Raw genomic sequence first — 17,646 nt, 5'->3', positions numbered from 1 at the left:
TGGGTTAATCGAGCAGCCACAGTATGAGCCACTGTGCAGCTTTCTTTGGGCTCTGCTTCTGCTATGCTGGGGAGATGCTTTACACTTTTCCTTCCACAAGTAGTCCGTTTAGCAATTATGCATGAAGGGAAACAGAAGTACAAACATAGTGCAATACTGTTGTTTGAACGTTTTTTATGTTTATTAAGAAGTCAGGTTACTCACAATATCTGGCTCCAGATGACGTCGCTCTGACGAAACGCGTAGGGCGTGGCCTAGAACGTGCACCTTACACTGGCATACAAGCAGTAACGCCGGCGCGGCTAATTTGAAAGCGATTTTGTCTCTTTGGATATTGTGAGTAACCTGACTTCTTAATAAACATAAAAAACGTTCAAACAACAGTATTGCACTATGTTTGTACTTCTGTTTCCCTTCATGCATAATTGCTAAACGGACTACTTGTGGAAGGAAAAGTGTAAAGCATCTCCCCAGCATAGCAGAAGCAGAGCCCAAAGAAAGCTGCACAGTGGCTCATACTGTGGCTGCTCGATTAACCCATTGAGGGTTTTTTTTTTTTTTTTTTTTTTCTGGTGAGCACATATACATACCTTTTGCCTAACACAGAGTGGCGCACCGGAGAGGAATGTATTTAACCCTTCTGCACTAGTCACTTTACTCTACCTTCCTCATTTGATGAAAGTTCCATGCGTTTTTGCAGCAATTGGCTGATGCGACTTTGAAAATTTCCGTTGGACATTATAAGATTTTTTGTTACTATTATTATTATTTTTTTGGGTACTTTCACAAAACGTTATCACTTTGAACATATTTGCATATGATCTTTCAGATATTGGTTTATGTATGTTTATCGAGCACAGTAGAATTGTTTTTATATGATCGATTCACCACTTTTCCAATACATATGTGCATTTTTTGAGGTGTAAATCAACAGACATACATCCTCTTTTCTTTTTTCACGCATTTTTTATCACGTATACAGTGGTTTTAAGAGGTTTCCACCGCAATTTGTTTTAATATTCTTCAGAGCACCAGCAGAGATAATAGATCATCTTACACTTATATATGATTTTAGTATTCACAGTGCACAAAAAGGTTTTAGCGCCAAAGCTTAATTTATATTTTAGATTTCTAACCTATTCCTACTCTTAGGGACAGGTCTCAAGCACAGGCAGCTTTAACCCCTTTAGTTCAATCTATAATTTATTTTTAATTTATCTATATTTCACCATATTACATTATATATATATTCTTTTTTCCCCTTGCCTGTGTGGCGAACGGGTGGAATTTGTCCATAGCGCAATCTTATCTATCTTTTACTAAAGAAAACTAGCATACTCACTTTTAAAGCAACTTTACACTTTGCAAAGTGAATTTTTACATGTCTTAGTTGATGAGGTTAAAAAAAAAAAAAGTGAAAAGTGAAAATTCGCTTTGCAAAGAATACCCAATCATGTGCAAGGAAGAGTTAAATTTTCTCATTGCAAGGGAAACTTTCATCCAATCATGTGTACGCAAAAAATATATATATTTTTTCCTTGCACAAACAGCCATTCTTTGCAAAGGGACATTTCTTACTGTGTTTCACCTTATGGTGAGTAAATATTCACCTGCCCTACTCCTTTAATAAATAAGAGTCAATGTCATTGGGGTGAAAGGTGGATAACCATTTTTGTATGTTTTCAGGCACCCCAATTTACCTGCACATACCTCAAGCAGTCCCCCAAACCGTGCCATAGATGAATACCCCCTGTACATTCCTAGTGGCTAGTGAGGTTGCTCATCATAGAGATTGGCCAATAGGAACATGTAGGGGCAAGGCTTTGCAGCAACAAGCCTAGGCAATCCTTGTGTTGGAGCTTTGCCTATCAAAGTTACAAGAAGGTTTGGGAAGAAGTTGCTGGTATTTTACATCTTCAGCTCCCCCTCCCCCTTTTCCCAGTAACGTTGTCTCTTTAAAACATTTTTCAGGCTGTATAAAGGAATTGTTTTTATTGGCTTTGTCATTTATATTGTTGTGGAGGTCTAAGAGCTTGGCATAGTTGTAACTGCATTTATTAAGGATATAAAAATGTGGCAATAGGCCCAGGCATACCATTGTATAAAAGGGAAGTGTTTGTTTTGCTTCGGTGAGCATTTAAAAGAATGGCAAATACTACAAAGTCTCTAGTCCTCCATTTATCCCAAAATTGGTATAGTATATTATAATTGAGACAATGCTCCTTTTAGGGTTAGTGTTTGGGCTAGGGTTTACACAACCTTGATAAGTAAAGGCAAGCCTTTTTTTCCTTTTGATTTTTAAGTTTTAGGAATCATTTTTTGAGTTTGTGCAGACACTGTTTTTTTTTTTCAGTTCTTGCAGCAGATGCCCTTTTTTCATTTGCTCCTAAGGATTCTAAAATTATTTTATTTTAGAGGAAACTTTCTATTTTGTTAATTTTTTTATTCATCCAAAGATATACATATAAAGTAAATGCTAAACGAAAGCCCTATTTGTAATAAAAATCCATTTAGCTATTACATGGAGTTTGAAAATTATTAATATTTAAACCACCAAATACTAAATAAATCCAGATTATCCAGTGCTATGTGCCCACAGAAACATCTTCAAACAGTCTGTTAAATCATCCAACAGATCTACAGTATACTTCTTTCATGTGTTCAATGTTACAAACTCTTACCAGATTCACTGACTCATGAAATCCCTTTTAATCCTTAAACTTCCTCTCAAATATGTACCCCCCCAATAAAAAGAAAAAACTCAATAGTGTAATATCACTAAAACAAGGAAATGAATTATCAATGTAATTGCGCTTACATTCTATTGTGCTCCCCTTGTAAACAAACCAAATCTCCCTGTGCTCATTTACACCGATGTGGTCTTTCCCCCATGTGCCAAAACACCTTACCAAACTGCACCAGAAACCCAGGATTAGCTTATAACCTTCTTCCCAGTTACTTCTTCCTTCCGACACACCAACAGGTTGGATACAGAATTCTTCTTCTGCCAATTCCAGCCAAATGCCAATATATACATACAGCAGGTAAACTAACTGAACACATCACCATTTTTCTAGGTAAATATATTTCAAAAGGTGCTAATGACATAACATTTTCAGCACATGTCAATAACAACCCATGCATTCCATACATACAAAGAAACCGAAACAAATAAGTTTATAAATTAGGTTATGTGTAATGACATGGAATGACACAGAAAAAAAAGTATTGAACACGCTTACTGAAATTTATTTAATACTCTGTACAAAATCCCTTTTTGGTAATGACAGCTCTAAGACGCTCCCTGTATGGCGAAACTAGTCGCTTGCATTGCTCAGATGTGATTTTTGGCCCATTCTTCAACAGTGTTCAGATCTTGAATTTTCTGTGGGCCTCTTCAATGAACTCTGATCTTTAGTTCTTTCCATAGATTTTCTATTGGATTCAAGTCAGGTGTTTGGCTGGCCAATTCTAGCAGTTTTATTTTCTTTCTTTGAAACCAACTGATAGTTTCCTTTGCTTTGTGTTTGGGATCATGGTCTTGCTGAAATGTCCACCCTTTTTTCATCTTCACCATCCTGGTAGATGGCAGCAGATTTTTATCAAGAATGTCTTGGTACATTTTTCCATTCATCCATCCTTCAAAGATATGAAATTTGCCAGAGGCTCTAATAGGCTTCAAAATAGGGTGGGCTCAGGGCGCAGAGAATGCACCCTGATCCCACCCAATTGTGTGACGATAGCGAATTAATTTTCACTATTTTCACACTAACTGTCCTCCCCGCCAATCAGGAGGCAGGACGCCAGACTTGCTTTCTGATTGGCTAAAGTGCCAGGCCACCCTATTGAATATCTGGAGCTTAGGAAGAGGAATGAGGAGACACGCGCTGGAGTGGAGGTCGCTGCCGCTCTGAGAGGAGATGCTGCAGTGCTGAAGTAAGTCCTCTCGTCACTGTCAGAGCTACGCTGGGGGGTGCCAGAGCATGAGCCATGATCCACGTGCGGAGGATGGGTTGGGGGGTATGCTGCCAGAGCCGCAAACCCCGTAAATGAAAGGGGGGTCGGTGGGCACAATGGCTGCCTTTGATGGGCTCAGTGGCTGCATATGCTGGGCACAAGTGGCTGCATATGGTGGGCACAGTGGCTGCATATACTTGCCACTTTTGGGTACGAAAAGAAATCCTTAATGTGGGCTAAAAAATTGTATGTGAGAATATGGACTGCGCCAACCTTACCAGAAAAAATTATAAATATTCTTCTTCTTACCAGAAAAAATTATACATTTTTTTTTCCTCTGCAGTGTGCTCCAAAACAATATGTGCAAATTCAATAAATACCACCATTGCTATTCAATTAATAACTAATTGACAAAAAATGCAATAAATGCTGTAATATTAATCAATCACTCTCAGTGTGCTACAATTCATAAATAAATCAATTTATAATGTGATCTAATGTTAGTGACAATTCATAGACAAAAAAGTGAAAACAAGCGAAAAAATATACAAAAGAAATAAATAAATGAAAGAAATAAAATCTCTTCAATGCAGTCCAAAATGAATAAATAAATAAACGTCTATTTGTTCCTGTGCCGTGCCTGCACCAAGAAATAAAAATTCACCCTTGTGTGCCACCAACACCTTACAAAATGGCCACTAACCAGATACAGGTGAATGCTCGCCTTTGGTTCATTAAACAGATAACCACTCCTTGAAATCAGTCATTCGTTCACTCTTCAAACAATAAGCTACTGGATGATTTGGCTAGTCCTCATAGGAAAATATATAAAGCCATCATGGTGTAATATTTTTCAACTCGTTTATTAAAACAATTAAAAATAGGTTGCACTCACATGTTATGGTATCAGTAAGCCGACACCAAGCTTATCCAGCCATATATGCGGAGTCCGCTATACCGGCATGTAATCCACAAAGGATTTTTCCCTGTGCTGCATGCGCTCCAAGCCTCCAAGGACACCATAACATGTGAGTGCAACCTATTTTTAATTGTTTTAATAATTATTGTTTGAAGAGTGAACGAACGACTGATTTCAAGGAGTGGTTACCCGTTTAATGAACCAAAGGCGAGCATTCCCCTGTATCTGGTTAGTGGCCATTTCGTAAGGTGGTGGTGGCACACAAGGGTGAATGTTTATTTCTTGGTGCAGGCACGGCACGGGAACAAATAGAAGTTAGTGATTGTTCACTGAAAATATTTATTCATTTTGGACTACATTGAAGAGATTTCATTTTTTTTCGTAATTTTTTTTCGCTTGTTTTTACTTTTTTGGCTATGAATTGTCACTAACATTAGATCACATTATAAATTGATTTATTTATGAATTGTAGCACACTGAGAGTGATTGATTAATATTACAGCATTTATTGCATTTTGTTGTCAATTAGTTTGCAATGTGCTCCAAAACAATATGTGCAAATTCAAAAAATACCCCCAGTGCTATTCAATTACTGAGGGAAAAAAAACTGTATAATTTTTTCTAGTAAGAGGAATAATATTTATAATTTTTTCTGGTAAGGTTGGTGCCATCCATATTCTCACATACAATATGATGGACACAAGTGGCTGCATTTGATGAGCACAATGGCTGTGTTTGGTCACAAGTGGCTGCATATGATGAGCAAAAGTGGCTGTTTGTGATGGGCACAGTGGCTTCAATTGATGGGCACAGTGAGGCTGCAATTGATGGGGGTTTCAGTATTTTTCAGTTTGTTTGCGCCTCCCAAAATTTTGAGCACCAGCCGCCACTGAGCCCCACACCATGATGTTCCCACCTCCAAACGCCACTGTTGGTATGGTGTTTTTGGGGTGATGTGCAGTGCCATTTGACCTCCAAACATGATGTGTATTATGACATCCAAAAAGTTAAATTTTGATCTGACAAGACTATATTTTCCCAGTATTTCATAGGCTTGTCTAAATGCTGTGCAGCAAACTCTAAACAAGCTTCAAAATGCTTTTTCTTCACCAATGGTGTCTTACATGGTGACTATGCATTTTTAATTTTTTCTGGTAAGAGGAATAATATTTATAATTTTTTCTGGTAAGGTTGGCGCAGTCCATATTCTCGCATACAATTTTTATAGGCCACCAGTTGAGACTGAACCAGCTGATATTAATTTTCACTGACAAGGGGCAGGATTGCTTTCTAATTATTAATAGATTTCAGCTGGTGTCTTGGCTGTCCATGTCTTTTTGCACCTCCCTTTCTTCATGTGTTCAATACTTTTTCAATGTGTCATTCCATTTTATTACACATAACTTAATTTCTAAGGCCGGATTCACACCTGTGCAGTTTTAGTGCTTTTTACATTTTGCAGATTTGCTCTACAGAACGTGTTCCATAGGAAACCATGATAAATGGACTGTAGTGAAAATCTGCAAAATGCAAAAAGCACTAAAACTGCACAGGTGTGAATCCAGCCTAAGGCCTGGTTCACACCTATGCATTTTTTTGTGCGTTTTCAGCTTTGCAAAAAACACACTACAGTCCATTTAAAATGGTTTCCTATGGATGTAGTTCGCATCTGTGCATTTTATGGAAAGGGCCAGGGATGCTTTTCTTGCTTTTGGTTCCATAGCCTTCAATGGATCAAAAACTTTTATTGAAAAATGCTAAATGCACCTGGAATATTCAAACTGCAGCCTGCATAGGTGTGAACCAGGCCTGAATGTATTTGTTTTGGTTTCTTTGTCCGTATAGAATGCATGGGTTCTTAAAGACACGTGGTGAAAATTTCATATCAATAGCACCTTTAGAAATATATTTACCTAGAAAAATGGTGACTTGTTCAATACTTATTTTACCTGCTCTATATACAGTATATCTACACAGTACATATATGATTTTTTTTTGGGGGGGGGGGGATACACATGAGGGAATATGAACATTAGGCTCAATTCACATCTATGCATGTTGCAGAGCCCCCCCCCGCCCCAAAACACCCACCCCCCCATGTTGTGGGCATGTGGTCTGGTATGGTTCGGGGGGGGGGGGCTCGCTCATACCCTCCATTTCCTGAGCTTACAGGGCTGCATGCTCGGATAAGGATCTGGTATGGATTTTGGGAGGACCCCCGTGCCATTTTTTAACCAGGCAAGCATATTGGCGTACCAGTACGTCCATTTTTAAATGCCTCCCTTCCATCGAGTGCGTGCCGGCGGCAGCACGCTCGCGTGCCAGTCGGGACCCCCGTGAGTCTGGTTACGGGTCCCGTGGACTCGATCGCCACGGGCATACTGCGCAAAACTAATCAATAATCGCTTATTGCGATTTTTTTTTTTTTACCAAAAATATGTAGAAGAATACGTATTGGCCTAAACTGAGGGAAAAAAATATATATATTTTTGGGGGATATTTATTATAACAAGAAGTGAAAAATAATAAGTTTTTTCAAAATTGTCGCTCTATTTTTGTTTATAGCGCAAAAAATAAAAACCACAGGGGTGATCAAATGCCACCAAAAGAAAGCTCTATTTGTGGGAAAAAAAGGACGTCAATTTTGTTTGGGAGCCACGTCGCACTACCGCGCAATTGTCAGTTAAATCCACGCAGTGCTGAATCGCAAAATGTGGTCTGGTCTTAAGCCAGCAAAATGGTCCAGTCTGAAAGTGGTTAAAAATTTTTTTGGTGTGTGGGGGTCCCCTCCGAATCCATACTAGACCCAAGGGCCTGTTATTTTTCACGATTATTTTTTTTATCCGGCATTTTTTTCTTTTTACATTGAGCGGGAAACTAGCTGACAGCTGATGACTCATCAGTTGTTAAGGACGTGGCAGCCGGCTTCCCGGCCCCCTCCTTAGCAACCAGCTATATGCAGTGTAAAAAAATAAATTAAAAAAATGCCAAAATGTAAATTGTGGCAAAATCTCGGTAAAAACGTGCTACTTGTGTTTTGGATGCAGGTCCATTGAATTCTATTACATTCAAAACGCTGCATTTTGCGTGAAAAAAAGTCCTCGACCCTTTGAAAAAACACAGAAGCACAAAAATGCATTGATGAGAACATGTTCCACAGGAACCCACGTTAAAAAATTTCACTGCATTTCTGCAAAATGCAAAATGCATCAAAAAACGCAGCCTAAGAAGACATGAAATCGGTGGGGTGAGGCGATAAGGCTGGATTCGCATCTATGCATTTTTAGTGATTTTTGCATTTTGCAGATTTGGAACTACAGAACGTGTTCCATAGGAAACCATGTTAAATGGACTGCAGTGCAAATCTGCAAAATGCAAAAAGCACTAAAAATGCATAGGTGTGAATCCAGCCTTAAGCTTTATTGGACCCATTTATTATAATATGATTCAGTGAATCCGATTGGGGCATTGATATTGTAGCGGAAATATAGATCTGTTGGATGGTTTAAAAGAATGTTTGACAAGGAGATATTTCTCGATATTCTGGACTCATTCACCAGTGGGCACTCGTAGCTTGCCCTGCTGCTGTGAAAGTTGAATTGGGGACACTTGTGCACGGTTGGATGTGAGATTGTTAAAATACATAAACTGTAGAAGTAGCCCTAGCTGACCATAGACATAAGAAAGTCTGGCATGCATGATATGAATGACTCCCCATGTCTGTAGTCATTATCGTTCCCCACAGATGGTCTTCACTTGTTTATGCCAAGAGTAAAATCAGATAAGATTTCCAATCTCTTCACTAAAGTCTGGCATATATGGATTGACATTTAGTCAGATCAATAGGGATCGACTTCTGTACAACTGCCCTGTTGGATTTTTGACACTCAATAAGTGCTGCTGGCATTAGTCAGTTCATTCTGTCAGAATACAATGGCTCAGCTGGTGGATGGAGGAATCGAGTAAAAATGTGCAGGACGGAAACATTTGTTTTGTTTCGTTTTCAATTTTTTTCGATAGGTTAATCATTTCGTTTATTCATATTCGTTATGTTAGAATAGGTTCATTTTCCAAATTTGTTTTGTGTGTTCAAGTTCATTTCGTATGTTCGTTATTTTTTTATGAGTTTGAAATAAAAATGAAAAAGTATTGCAATAAATACAGCAAGGTATAAAAGTAAAATAAGATGATGATTCCTACTTAGGCTGTTTTATAGATTAGAATAGAAAAGAATGTAATAGAATATAACAGAACATAATATAATAGAAAATAACAGTATAAAACAAAATAGAACAGAAAATAATAGAATAGAAAATAAAGACATTTAATACAATAGAATAGAACAGAATATCATATAAACTATTCTATTCCATTCTATTTTATTTTTATCTATTATTATTAACTATCTTGTTTATATCTATTCTTTTATTTTATTTTCTATTCTGTTTTATTCTATTCTTTTATTTTCTAGTCTATTTTATTCTATTCTATTGTTATCTATTTTATTCTATTCTATAAAGCAGCCTAAGTAAGAATCATCATCTTATTTCACTTTACTGAATTTATTGCAATTTTTTTTCATTTCATATTCATTTTCAAATTCTTTTTTGAATTAGAATTCAGATCATTTGTTTGGTTATAATTTATTTCAGATTTGTTGAAATTTGTTACTTTTGTGATTCGGTAATTCAGATACATCCGAATCTCCGAATAACGAAAATTTAATCTAAATTTCAATTTGTCACGTTATGAATCTCACATGTCTAGAATCAGGTCTTTTTTTTTTCATTTAACTTGATGGTTTAACAAAAAAAAAACCTCATCTATGGGTTGCTTAAAGCAGAGTTCCATCCATTTAAAAGTCAGCAGCTACAACAAGTGTAGCTGCTGACTTTTAATAATTGGACACTCGCCTGTCCCGCGGTCCAGCGATGCGGGCGCACGAAGCCTCGCACCTCTCCCCTTCTTCTCTGTAGCGTCGGCATTGTGACTGTGGGCAGCCGGCTGTGGCTTCACAGCCGGGCATGCGCTGCGCATGCATGAGCCATGTGAATGGCCGGGCAATCTTCTGAGACCTGTGACGTGTCCCAGAAGATTGCATGGAGGGAGGGGGGAGAGGTGAACTTCTTCTGGCGCCGTGGTGCCAAGAGAGGATTGGAAGTGGGAGCTGGGTGCCTGTCAAAACTTGGTACCTGCCCCCCCCCCCCCCCAAAAAAAATGACATGCCAAATGTGGTAAGTCAGGGGGTCGCCAGTACTTAAAGCAGAAGTTCAGTTTTTGCGTGGAACTCCGGTTTAAGAATAGTCATTTGCATCTAAAGTTTATTGACAAATCAAAGCTACAACACACCTCTTGTGCTAAACAGGGGTAATAAATTCACTTTCATTATCCTTACCTTTTCGGGGAACTTCATCATTGTATAGCGCAATAGCTCCACATACAGCAATCCTTCCAAACAGTCTCATTTGTTGTAAAGCCACATCGGCAAAATATCCACCAACCTACATAAACACAACCAAAAAATAGAGATTCATGTGTGAAAGCCAATACATTTACTGAGCAACCATTGAAAAGAAGATATATGTCCTCAAAGCGCTAATAAACCCGAAAACAACAAATAATTTATTGCAGTTTACCATTTATTAAATGTGTCGGTTGCATGTGTTCTTTTTTTAGGCTTTTTTTCTTTATTTTTACTAGTAAGATTGACAGTAACAAAATTTACTGTGTCTCAATCCCACTGAAGGAGCAAAAAGGACACCTTTGGACAGCAGCATTGTGAATCTGAGGAGAGGATAGTGTAAGGCCCCATACACACTATCAGATTTTCTGCTGATTTTTGTCTTCAGATTTACAAAAAACATGTAGTGCAAGGGCCTGCCTGATTGCATACAAATTGAAACTCCTAAGGTTTGACTTCATATTATATGTTTTTGGTAAATCTGAAAAAAAAAAATCAGCAGAAAATCTTATAGTGTGTATGGGGCTTTAGAATAGCAGATTTAGATGAATTTGACTAACTAAAACTGAAATCAAGCTAACATTTTTGAATGAGTTACAGCAACAGTTTATTTGTTTTTTTGTTTGTTTTTGTTTTGTTTTGTTTTGTTTTTGGTTCTTTTTGGATAAAGCTTTTACTTAAGGGCCGGTTCACACTGCGGGCGATGCGAGGCGACACCGACTTGCCTCGCCGCGACCTGCCACGACCTCAGCGGCGATTTGCAAATGACTTCTGTATAGAAGTCAATGCAAGTCGCCCCGAGGTCGCCCAGAAGTAGTACAGGAACCTTTTTTCTGAGTCGGAGCGTCTCGAGTCGCTCCTCTCAGAACGGTTCCATTGTACAGAACGGGGGCGACTTGTCAGATTGCGGCGAGGCAAGTCGTGTCGCCTCGCATCGCCCGCAGTGTGAACCGGCCCTAAATGAACAAAGGCTGACCATTGAAAGGACCCCTGTCCATGTTAAATGGTTTGTCTCAAACATCTAACTGCCAGTTTTGCTGGACAGCTTGATCTTTTAAAAGAGGTTAAGATTTAACACATTACTGACTGGATCAATTGGTGAAAATAAATAAATTGCAATATGTTACATTGGGGGGTTAATACTGTTTTAAGGAAGTACAGTGCCTGATCTCCTGTAAAATGCACTCGGAAACAGGAGAAAAGAGACACACTTTGCAGTAGCTTGCTAAGCCCTCCTAGAAGAATTGAGGCTGTTATACAGCTGAAAGGTGGGGGAACTCTATACTAATGTCCATGGTTTGGAAAAACGATGTCCAACAAGTTCATAAAGACAGAAGTCCACAAATGTTTGATTTTTTTGGTGTATCATCATATGTATCCACATTCATTTCTGTTCTCCACCAGGAATTTAAAGGAAATCTTTACTAAATATGAAGGCTGCTATAGCTCAGGGATATGCAATTAGCGGACCTCCAGCTATTGTAAAACTACAAGTCCCACCATGCCTCTGCCTCTGGGTGTCCTGCTTGTGGCTGTCAGAGTCTTGCTGTGCCTCAGGGGACTTGTAGTTCTGCAACAGCTGGAGGTCCTCTAATTGCATATCCCTGCTATAGCTGAACTCTCCTAAAAACATTGGATCTAGTCTGTCAGACTGATCCAGTAGCTTCTGTACTTCTGAAAGCCTAGTACACACCACGAGTTTTTTTTCCCTTCAACTCAGCGGGTTGAAGGAAAAAAAACTGACAGCTCTGGTCGGAGCCAATGTACTAACAATCCAATGTTAGTACAGCGACCCCACCCTGCTGAGCCCTTGTGTCCTGACAGGGCGACATCCTCCCCTGCCAGAACACTCTGGTCAGCGCTCTCAGCTATTGGCTGAGAGTGCTAATCGGGAGCCGCTCGACTGCTGGTTTTTGCAGCATGGCCGGCTTCTGTTGGACCGGCTGCCATACACACGGGCCGAATGTTGGATGTTTTTTATTGAACCGGTCAATCGGCCCCTGTGCACTAGGCTTAAGTCAATGATCTGAATTATATGTGCTGCAATCTTCTAATCTACATACTAGTTCCTGGTTGGTGTCTCAAAGTACTGAAAGCAGAAGCTTCCAGGTGACTGCCTCATTCACAAAGGTACTGTGAAACCTGGTTTTATATGTATTTCAAGCACATTTGTAAACAGATAAAAATGCATGCAATGAGTTGGCATCAATGGGGACATTCACATTGATAATTTCCTGTGTTTAAGTGCACTCAGTTTAGCTGTGTTTAGAGAAAATATAATTCTGCACACGCAGGGGCAGAACTTGCCTACATTTGTCCAAACCTGCTTTAAAGCAAGAACACCTAAATTGAGGAAAATGGGATATGGAAAACATAAAAGTTGTTTTTATTTCCCAGAGGTGCTTTTACAGGCCAAAATGCCCATAAAAGGGGCAGTTTTAAGCCCTTTGTGCATGAGGTCTTAAACTTGCCTGTTTATGTTACACGTAGATCTTGGCTGTTTGGCTGCTGGGAGCTCTATAGTCCCCCCACTGAAAAGCTGTGCTTCTACCTCAATACCTCATCATGGAAGTGTTGTCTAGTATTGATCTAAGCAGACCCTGCTCAAAAGACATTTACTGACATTTAAGTAACTGGGAAGAGAAATTAATATTTTCAGTTGCCCTGTCTTTTAAAAACAACATACATTCTCAAAGTAACAATCATATCCCTCTGGAGATGCCTTCTTCAGTGCCTCCTCCAAAGAGCCCACTGTCTTGTAGTTGAAAGCTTCATCAAATCCGATTTCTTTCAAATATTTCACCTTGTCATCTGAGCCAGCAGATCCAACAACCTTACACCCCTAAGATATACCAATAAAAGCTCTTGTTAAAATTAAAATTTGATTCTCAAAGTAAAACAACAGTTAAAATTGCAATAGATAAGATTTTCCTTTCTTTTTTTTTTTAATCCTCTTAGAACTGTTCGAGTTGTCAGTGCCCATCCAGCCAGTGTAGCAGTTCAGGGATTTCAAATCCCTACTTTTCTCCTACTTCTTTCAGTAGGGCTTCAGGGATAGACTAGAGTGATTCTGATTGGTTAGCGCCTACACAGAAAAACACTCTGATCTGTCCTGGAAGCCCTGGGAAGGGGGGGGGGGGGCAGATATTTCAAATCCTCGGACCACTACACTGGCTATGTGGGCAGTGGCAGCTCATCATTTGGGGCCAGAAGTGTAGCGGATTTAATTTACCTTTTCATTTTTTCTGAAATGGAGTAATAACCCTTTGGGTTATGCTATGTGAACATGTAACAAATATAAAACAGTTGCAAAAGTTAAATATACTTTAGGACCATTATGATACTTTTAACCAAGTTGATATTTTCTGTGTGCCAAAACACCAAATTTCATAACATTGTCACTAATGGTAGGTAAACTCATAGTCCACAACAGATTGTTTAAATCAATTGAGTGTAGATTTATAATTAATCCTAATCAACCAAGAAACTTGTATTGAACTATTTTTACTACTCACAAAAATCTCCATATGTCATAAAGCAGTCATAAAAATAACTGAATATCTTACTTGAGGTGATTGAAGCCGTATTAGTGCACTTGCGACCAGGGCTGCTGATTGAAATCACGTGACTACCTGATGCCCCCCCCCCAAGAAAATATTAAAGCTATACTTTGCTAAAAAAATTGATTAAAACTATTAGCAGACTGAAATACAATATAACTCAGGGAATCCCTGCTAAATCTAAAAGATGATAAAACTGAGTTAATAAATAAAAACGAAGATGAGATCAAAAAAATATACAGGCTCCAGGATCAGAGGGAGAGAAACAAAGTTAGGCTCCATGCGCACTGGGCTTAAAAAAAAAACTCCAGGTCACTTGGTAGGAAAAAAAAAAAAATTACCTATAGAACATTGTTTGTACAAAGTTTAGACAAGTTTAGGAGAGTTCTACATTTTTTTTCTGCCAGTAAAGCTCCAGTATGAAACAGAAACCAGAAGAGATTTTTACTCCTGCCTCTAAACGTTGAGCTCAACATATGCCTCTAAATGTCTTAATGTGCATGGACACATATGATAACATTGAGCTGCTTCTACAGACAGACACAAAACTCCTGTAGAAACTGTGATTTTAGCCAATGTGCATGGAGTCTAAGTTAGAGAGATAAACTCAGGAGCAGAGCTAACCTTAGAGCCAGTGCTGAGAGGAGGGGGGCCCACACAAGGAGGGAGATTACTGAGGGACGATAAAATCTGGCAGCAGGGAGAGGGGAGGAGAGCAGCTTTCAGCTGCTGGAGTAAAAGAGACACAATTGTCATCTGTGACGAATCTCCCTACGTGCTCGGACCCCATACAAGAGGACTGATGGTCCCCCCACTATTAGTGGCCCTGCTTGTGACAGAAACAATTGAGTTCTGTCCGTGATGCTTTTTTATTATTTGCACTAATATACATATTTTCAGGACAAGCTTTTGGGGTATGTGCCCTTCTTTTAGGTCCGAGCAGTACTCAAGTACCCTATGCATAAGCACAATGGACTTCCGTGGCCATCTTGGGATTTTCCTTTTGAAACACAAACTGTATACATGTGAGTGTGCATTTTATTGAATAAAATGATTAGTGGATTTTAAGAACCTACTGTACTATGATATTTTCTTGCCATTGCAAGGTAAATATTATCGGCATCAGATGAAGCTACCTATCAAGATGCCGGTTATTGGAGATATCCGTGGTTGTCCATTAAGCATCTTGCTTTTTAAGGCTTATTGGAAGTAATCCATGTGACGTGCAGTACAGCTCCTTGGACAGAGGTCTGCTCTTTGATAACAGCAAGGTGAGATTGACCACTCTATAATGTGAGGGTTCATTCCCTCTGGTAAGGAGATTTGCCTATTCACAGTGGATCTATCTATCACATTGAAGTTGGTGCAGGGATTTCCACCTGTTGGCATTTGTGCTTTATGGACTTTTATGAATTTTTTTTTTATTTTTTTTTTTTTTATGTGTATAAGCGCTGCATATTATCTAGATATGTTTTCATTTGGAATCAACAAATTGATCTTGGCTTCTGATTTATTGTTTTATATGTGTTATAGCAGGGATATTTTCATCATTATATTTAGTACTCAGGTTCTGCTTGGACCTTGAAAAAGGGCACATACAGTACCCCGAAAGCTTGTCCTTAAAAATTGTATGTTAATGTAAATAAAAAAAGTATCACGGACAGTACTCAATTGTTACTGCATATCTTACATACTGGAACTGTATTAAAAAGGGCTTGAACACTGGAAGCTGTGCCAAAAAGGCAATCAAATATTTCCAGCAGCAGAGTGAGAGAGCTGTGGCGTGGAACAAGGCACATTTCTACTGAAAACCAAAGTTTCCCTAGCTCCTGCTGAGCACTAATGTTCCCTTAAGACCCTATTGAGCACCAGTTTCTGCTCCAGCTCCACTGGGCACCACAGTTCAACTACATTTACCATTGAGCATCAGTGTTACTCTGCAGCCTCCACTGAGCAACAATGTTCCTCCCTAGCCCCACTGAAAAGCAATGTTCACCCCCCCCCCCCCCCCCAGCTGCTAGTGTGCATTATTGTTTGCCCCAATAAGCAGCAATATCCATCTCCCAGCCCCTACTGAGCACCAATGGCCCCCACCCCAAATGTTTGCAAGCAGTGACCAAAAGGCTAATCACCAGTATTACCTATGGGCTCCATTTAGCCTTTCCCATCTTTTCTCTATTACTGACCTACCATCCCTTGTCCTGCACTGTGTTTCTGTATAGAGTCATCTTATTAGAGGAGCAGGACTGGTGATTTGATGACTGGTGTAGAAATATTCAAGAAACAGCAGATTTCGATAAACCCCCTGCTCACAGACCCCACAACCACCGGGCAAGGGTTGTGGGGATTAGGCCCTTGTCCCCATCAACATGGGGACATGGTGCTTTGGGGGGCTACCCATGTTGAGGGCATGTGGCCTGGTACGGTTCTTTTCCTGCAGCCTGCCAGGTTGCATGCTCATATAAGGGTCTAGTATGGGTTTTTGGGGGGACTCCCATGCCATTTTTTTTTTCAATTTTGGCACAGAGTTCCCCTTAAAATCCATACCAGAGCTGAAGGGCCTGGTATGGAATTTGCTGGGACCCCCACGCAATTTTTTTTTACATTTTGGTTGGGGTTCCCCTTAATATTCATACCAGACCCAAAGAGTCTGGTAATGGACTGTGGGGGAATCCCATGCCGTTTTTTTTCCAACGACCTTTATGTGTATTGACGGGACCGACAATTCATTATAGCCGCGAGTACTTTTAAATTACTTTTTTCCTTTTAGAAGTGTCATTTTGCTCTCGGACTGTTCTAAACATGGGAAACATGCACCACTTTATAGAAATACTATAGACACCCCCAGGTATGAATCTTAAAGGAATATTTCACGTTTATTGTTTCACTTTAAGCACTTAAAAACTTTTTTTTGCATTGATACATGTCCCCTGGGGCAGGACCCAGGTCCCCAAACACTTTTTATGACAATACCATGCACATAAGCCTTTAAAATAAGCACTTTTGATTTCTCCCATAGACTTTTAAAGGGTGTTCTGCGGCTTTTGAATTTGCCATGAACACCCCAAATTGTTCGCTATTCGGCAAACAGGCGAACACCTAATGTTCGAGTCGAACTTACGTTCGACTCGAACATCGAGCTCATCCCTAGTGCCCAGGTGGCTGTATTCAATGCAATTTATTAGGTACAGTTTCCTCTCCAGTAAGGATAACAATGAGCAGCACACTGGAGACATCATAGATCTCACCCCAGATCATGAGATTAGCAGTCAGAGGTCGCAGTGCTTTAGGTAATTTCACACTGCAGATATATAGCTATGAGATTCAAGGAACAGAAGTGCCCAGGCAGTGCATGGTTTTGTTTCAGGAGAAATTCTAGACAAAAGGTAAATCTTTTAGGGTACTGGTGTATGGTAATGTGTGCTACACATGCTGGTGAGATGTTGAGCCATTTATTCTGCACCCCAAAACACCTTGCCATGGCAATGCACAGTAACATAATACTGTGTGTTGTGGTGTACTGCATTGCATAAAATAATACATATCCATTTTAGTGTACTGTGGTATGTTGCCAATCCATTCATCTTAAAGGGCTTTTTTGATAAAACACACATTAACATGCAGCCTAATGCATGTGTGTTGACACAACACACCTGACCTTAACGTGTTACTAAATTCAGGACCCTGCATTCACTATATCTGGTCTCCCACAGTACATAGCACATGGAAATGCAAGTATTTGAATTAAC

The 17,646-nt window shown here is 39.4% G+C and overlaps 1 protein-coding gene across 1 annotated transcript in view; it reads right to left on the bottom strand.

Moving 5' to 3' along the window:
- Positions 1-17,646, bottom strand: part of LOC143974143 (prostaglandin reductase 1-like) — a 66,448-nt gene that overhangs the window by 5,429 nt on the left and 43,373 nt on the right. Inside the window, exons 7-8 of the mRNA XM_077475257.1 lie at positions 13,024-13,179; positions 10,272-10,377 (exon numbers count right to left, since the gene is read on the bottom strand). Of these exons, the coding sequence (XP_077331383.1) occupies positions 10,272-10,377; positions 13,024-13,179 (262 nt within the window). The remainder of the gene's footprint in view (positions 1-10,271; positions 10,378-13,023; positions 13,180-17,646) is intronic.

Source organism: Lithobates pipiens, unplaced genomic scaffold (assembly GCF_037356315.1).
Source record: "Lithobates pipiens isolate NorthernLeopardFrog02 unplaced genomic scaffold, aLitPip1_a1.2 Scaffold_13, whole genome shotgun sequence".
Classification (NCBI taxonomy): Eukaryota; Metazoa; Chordata; class Amphibia; order Anura; family Ranidae; genus Lithobates; species Lithobates pipiens.
The sequence above is the reverse complement of the archived record's forward strand: the minus strand, read 5'-3'. Positions and strand labels throughout refer to the sequence as shown.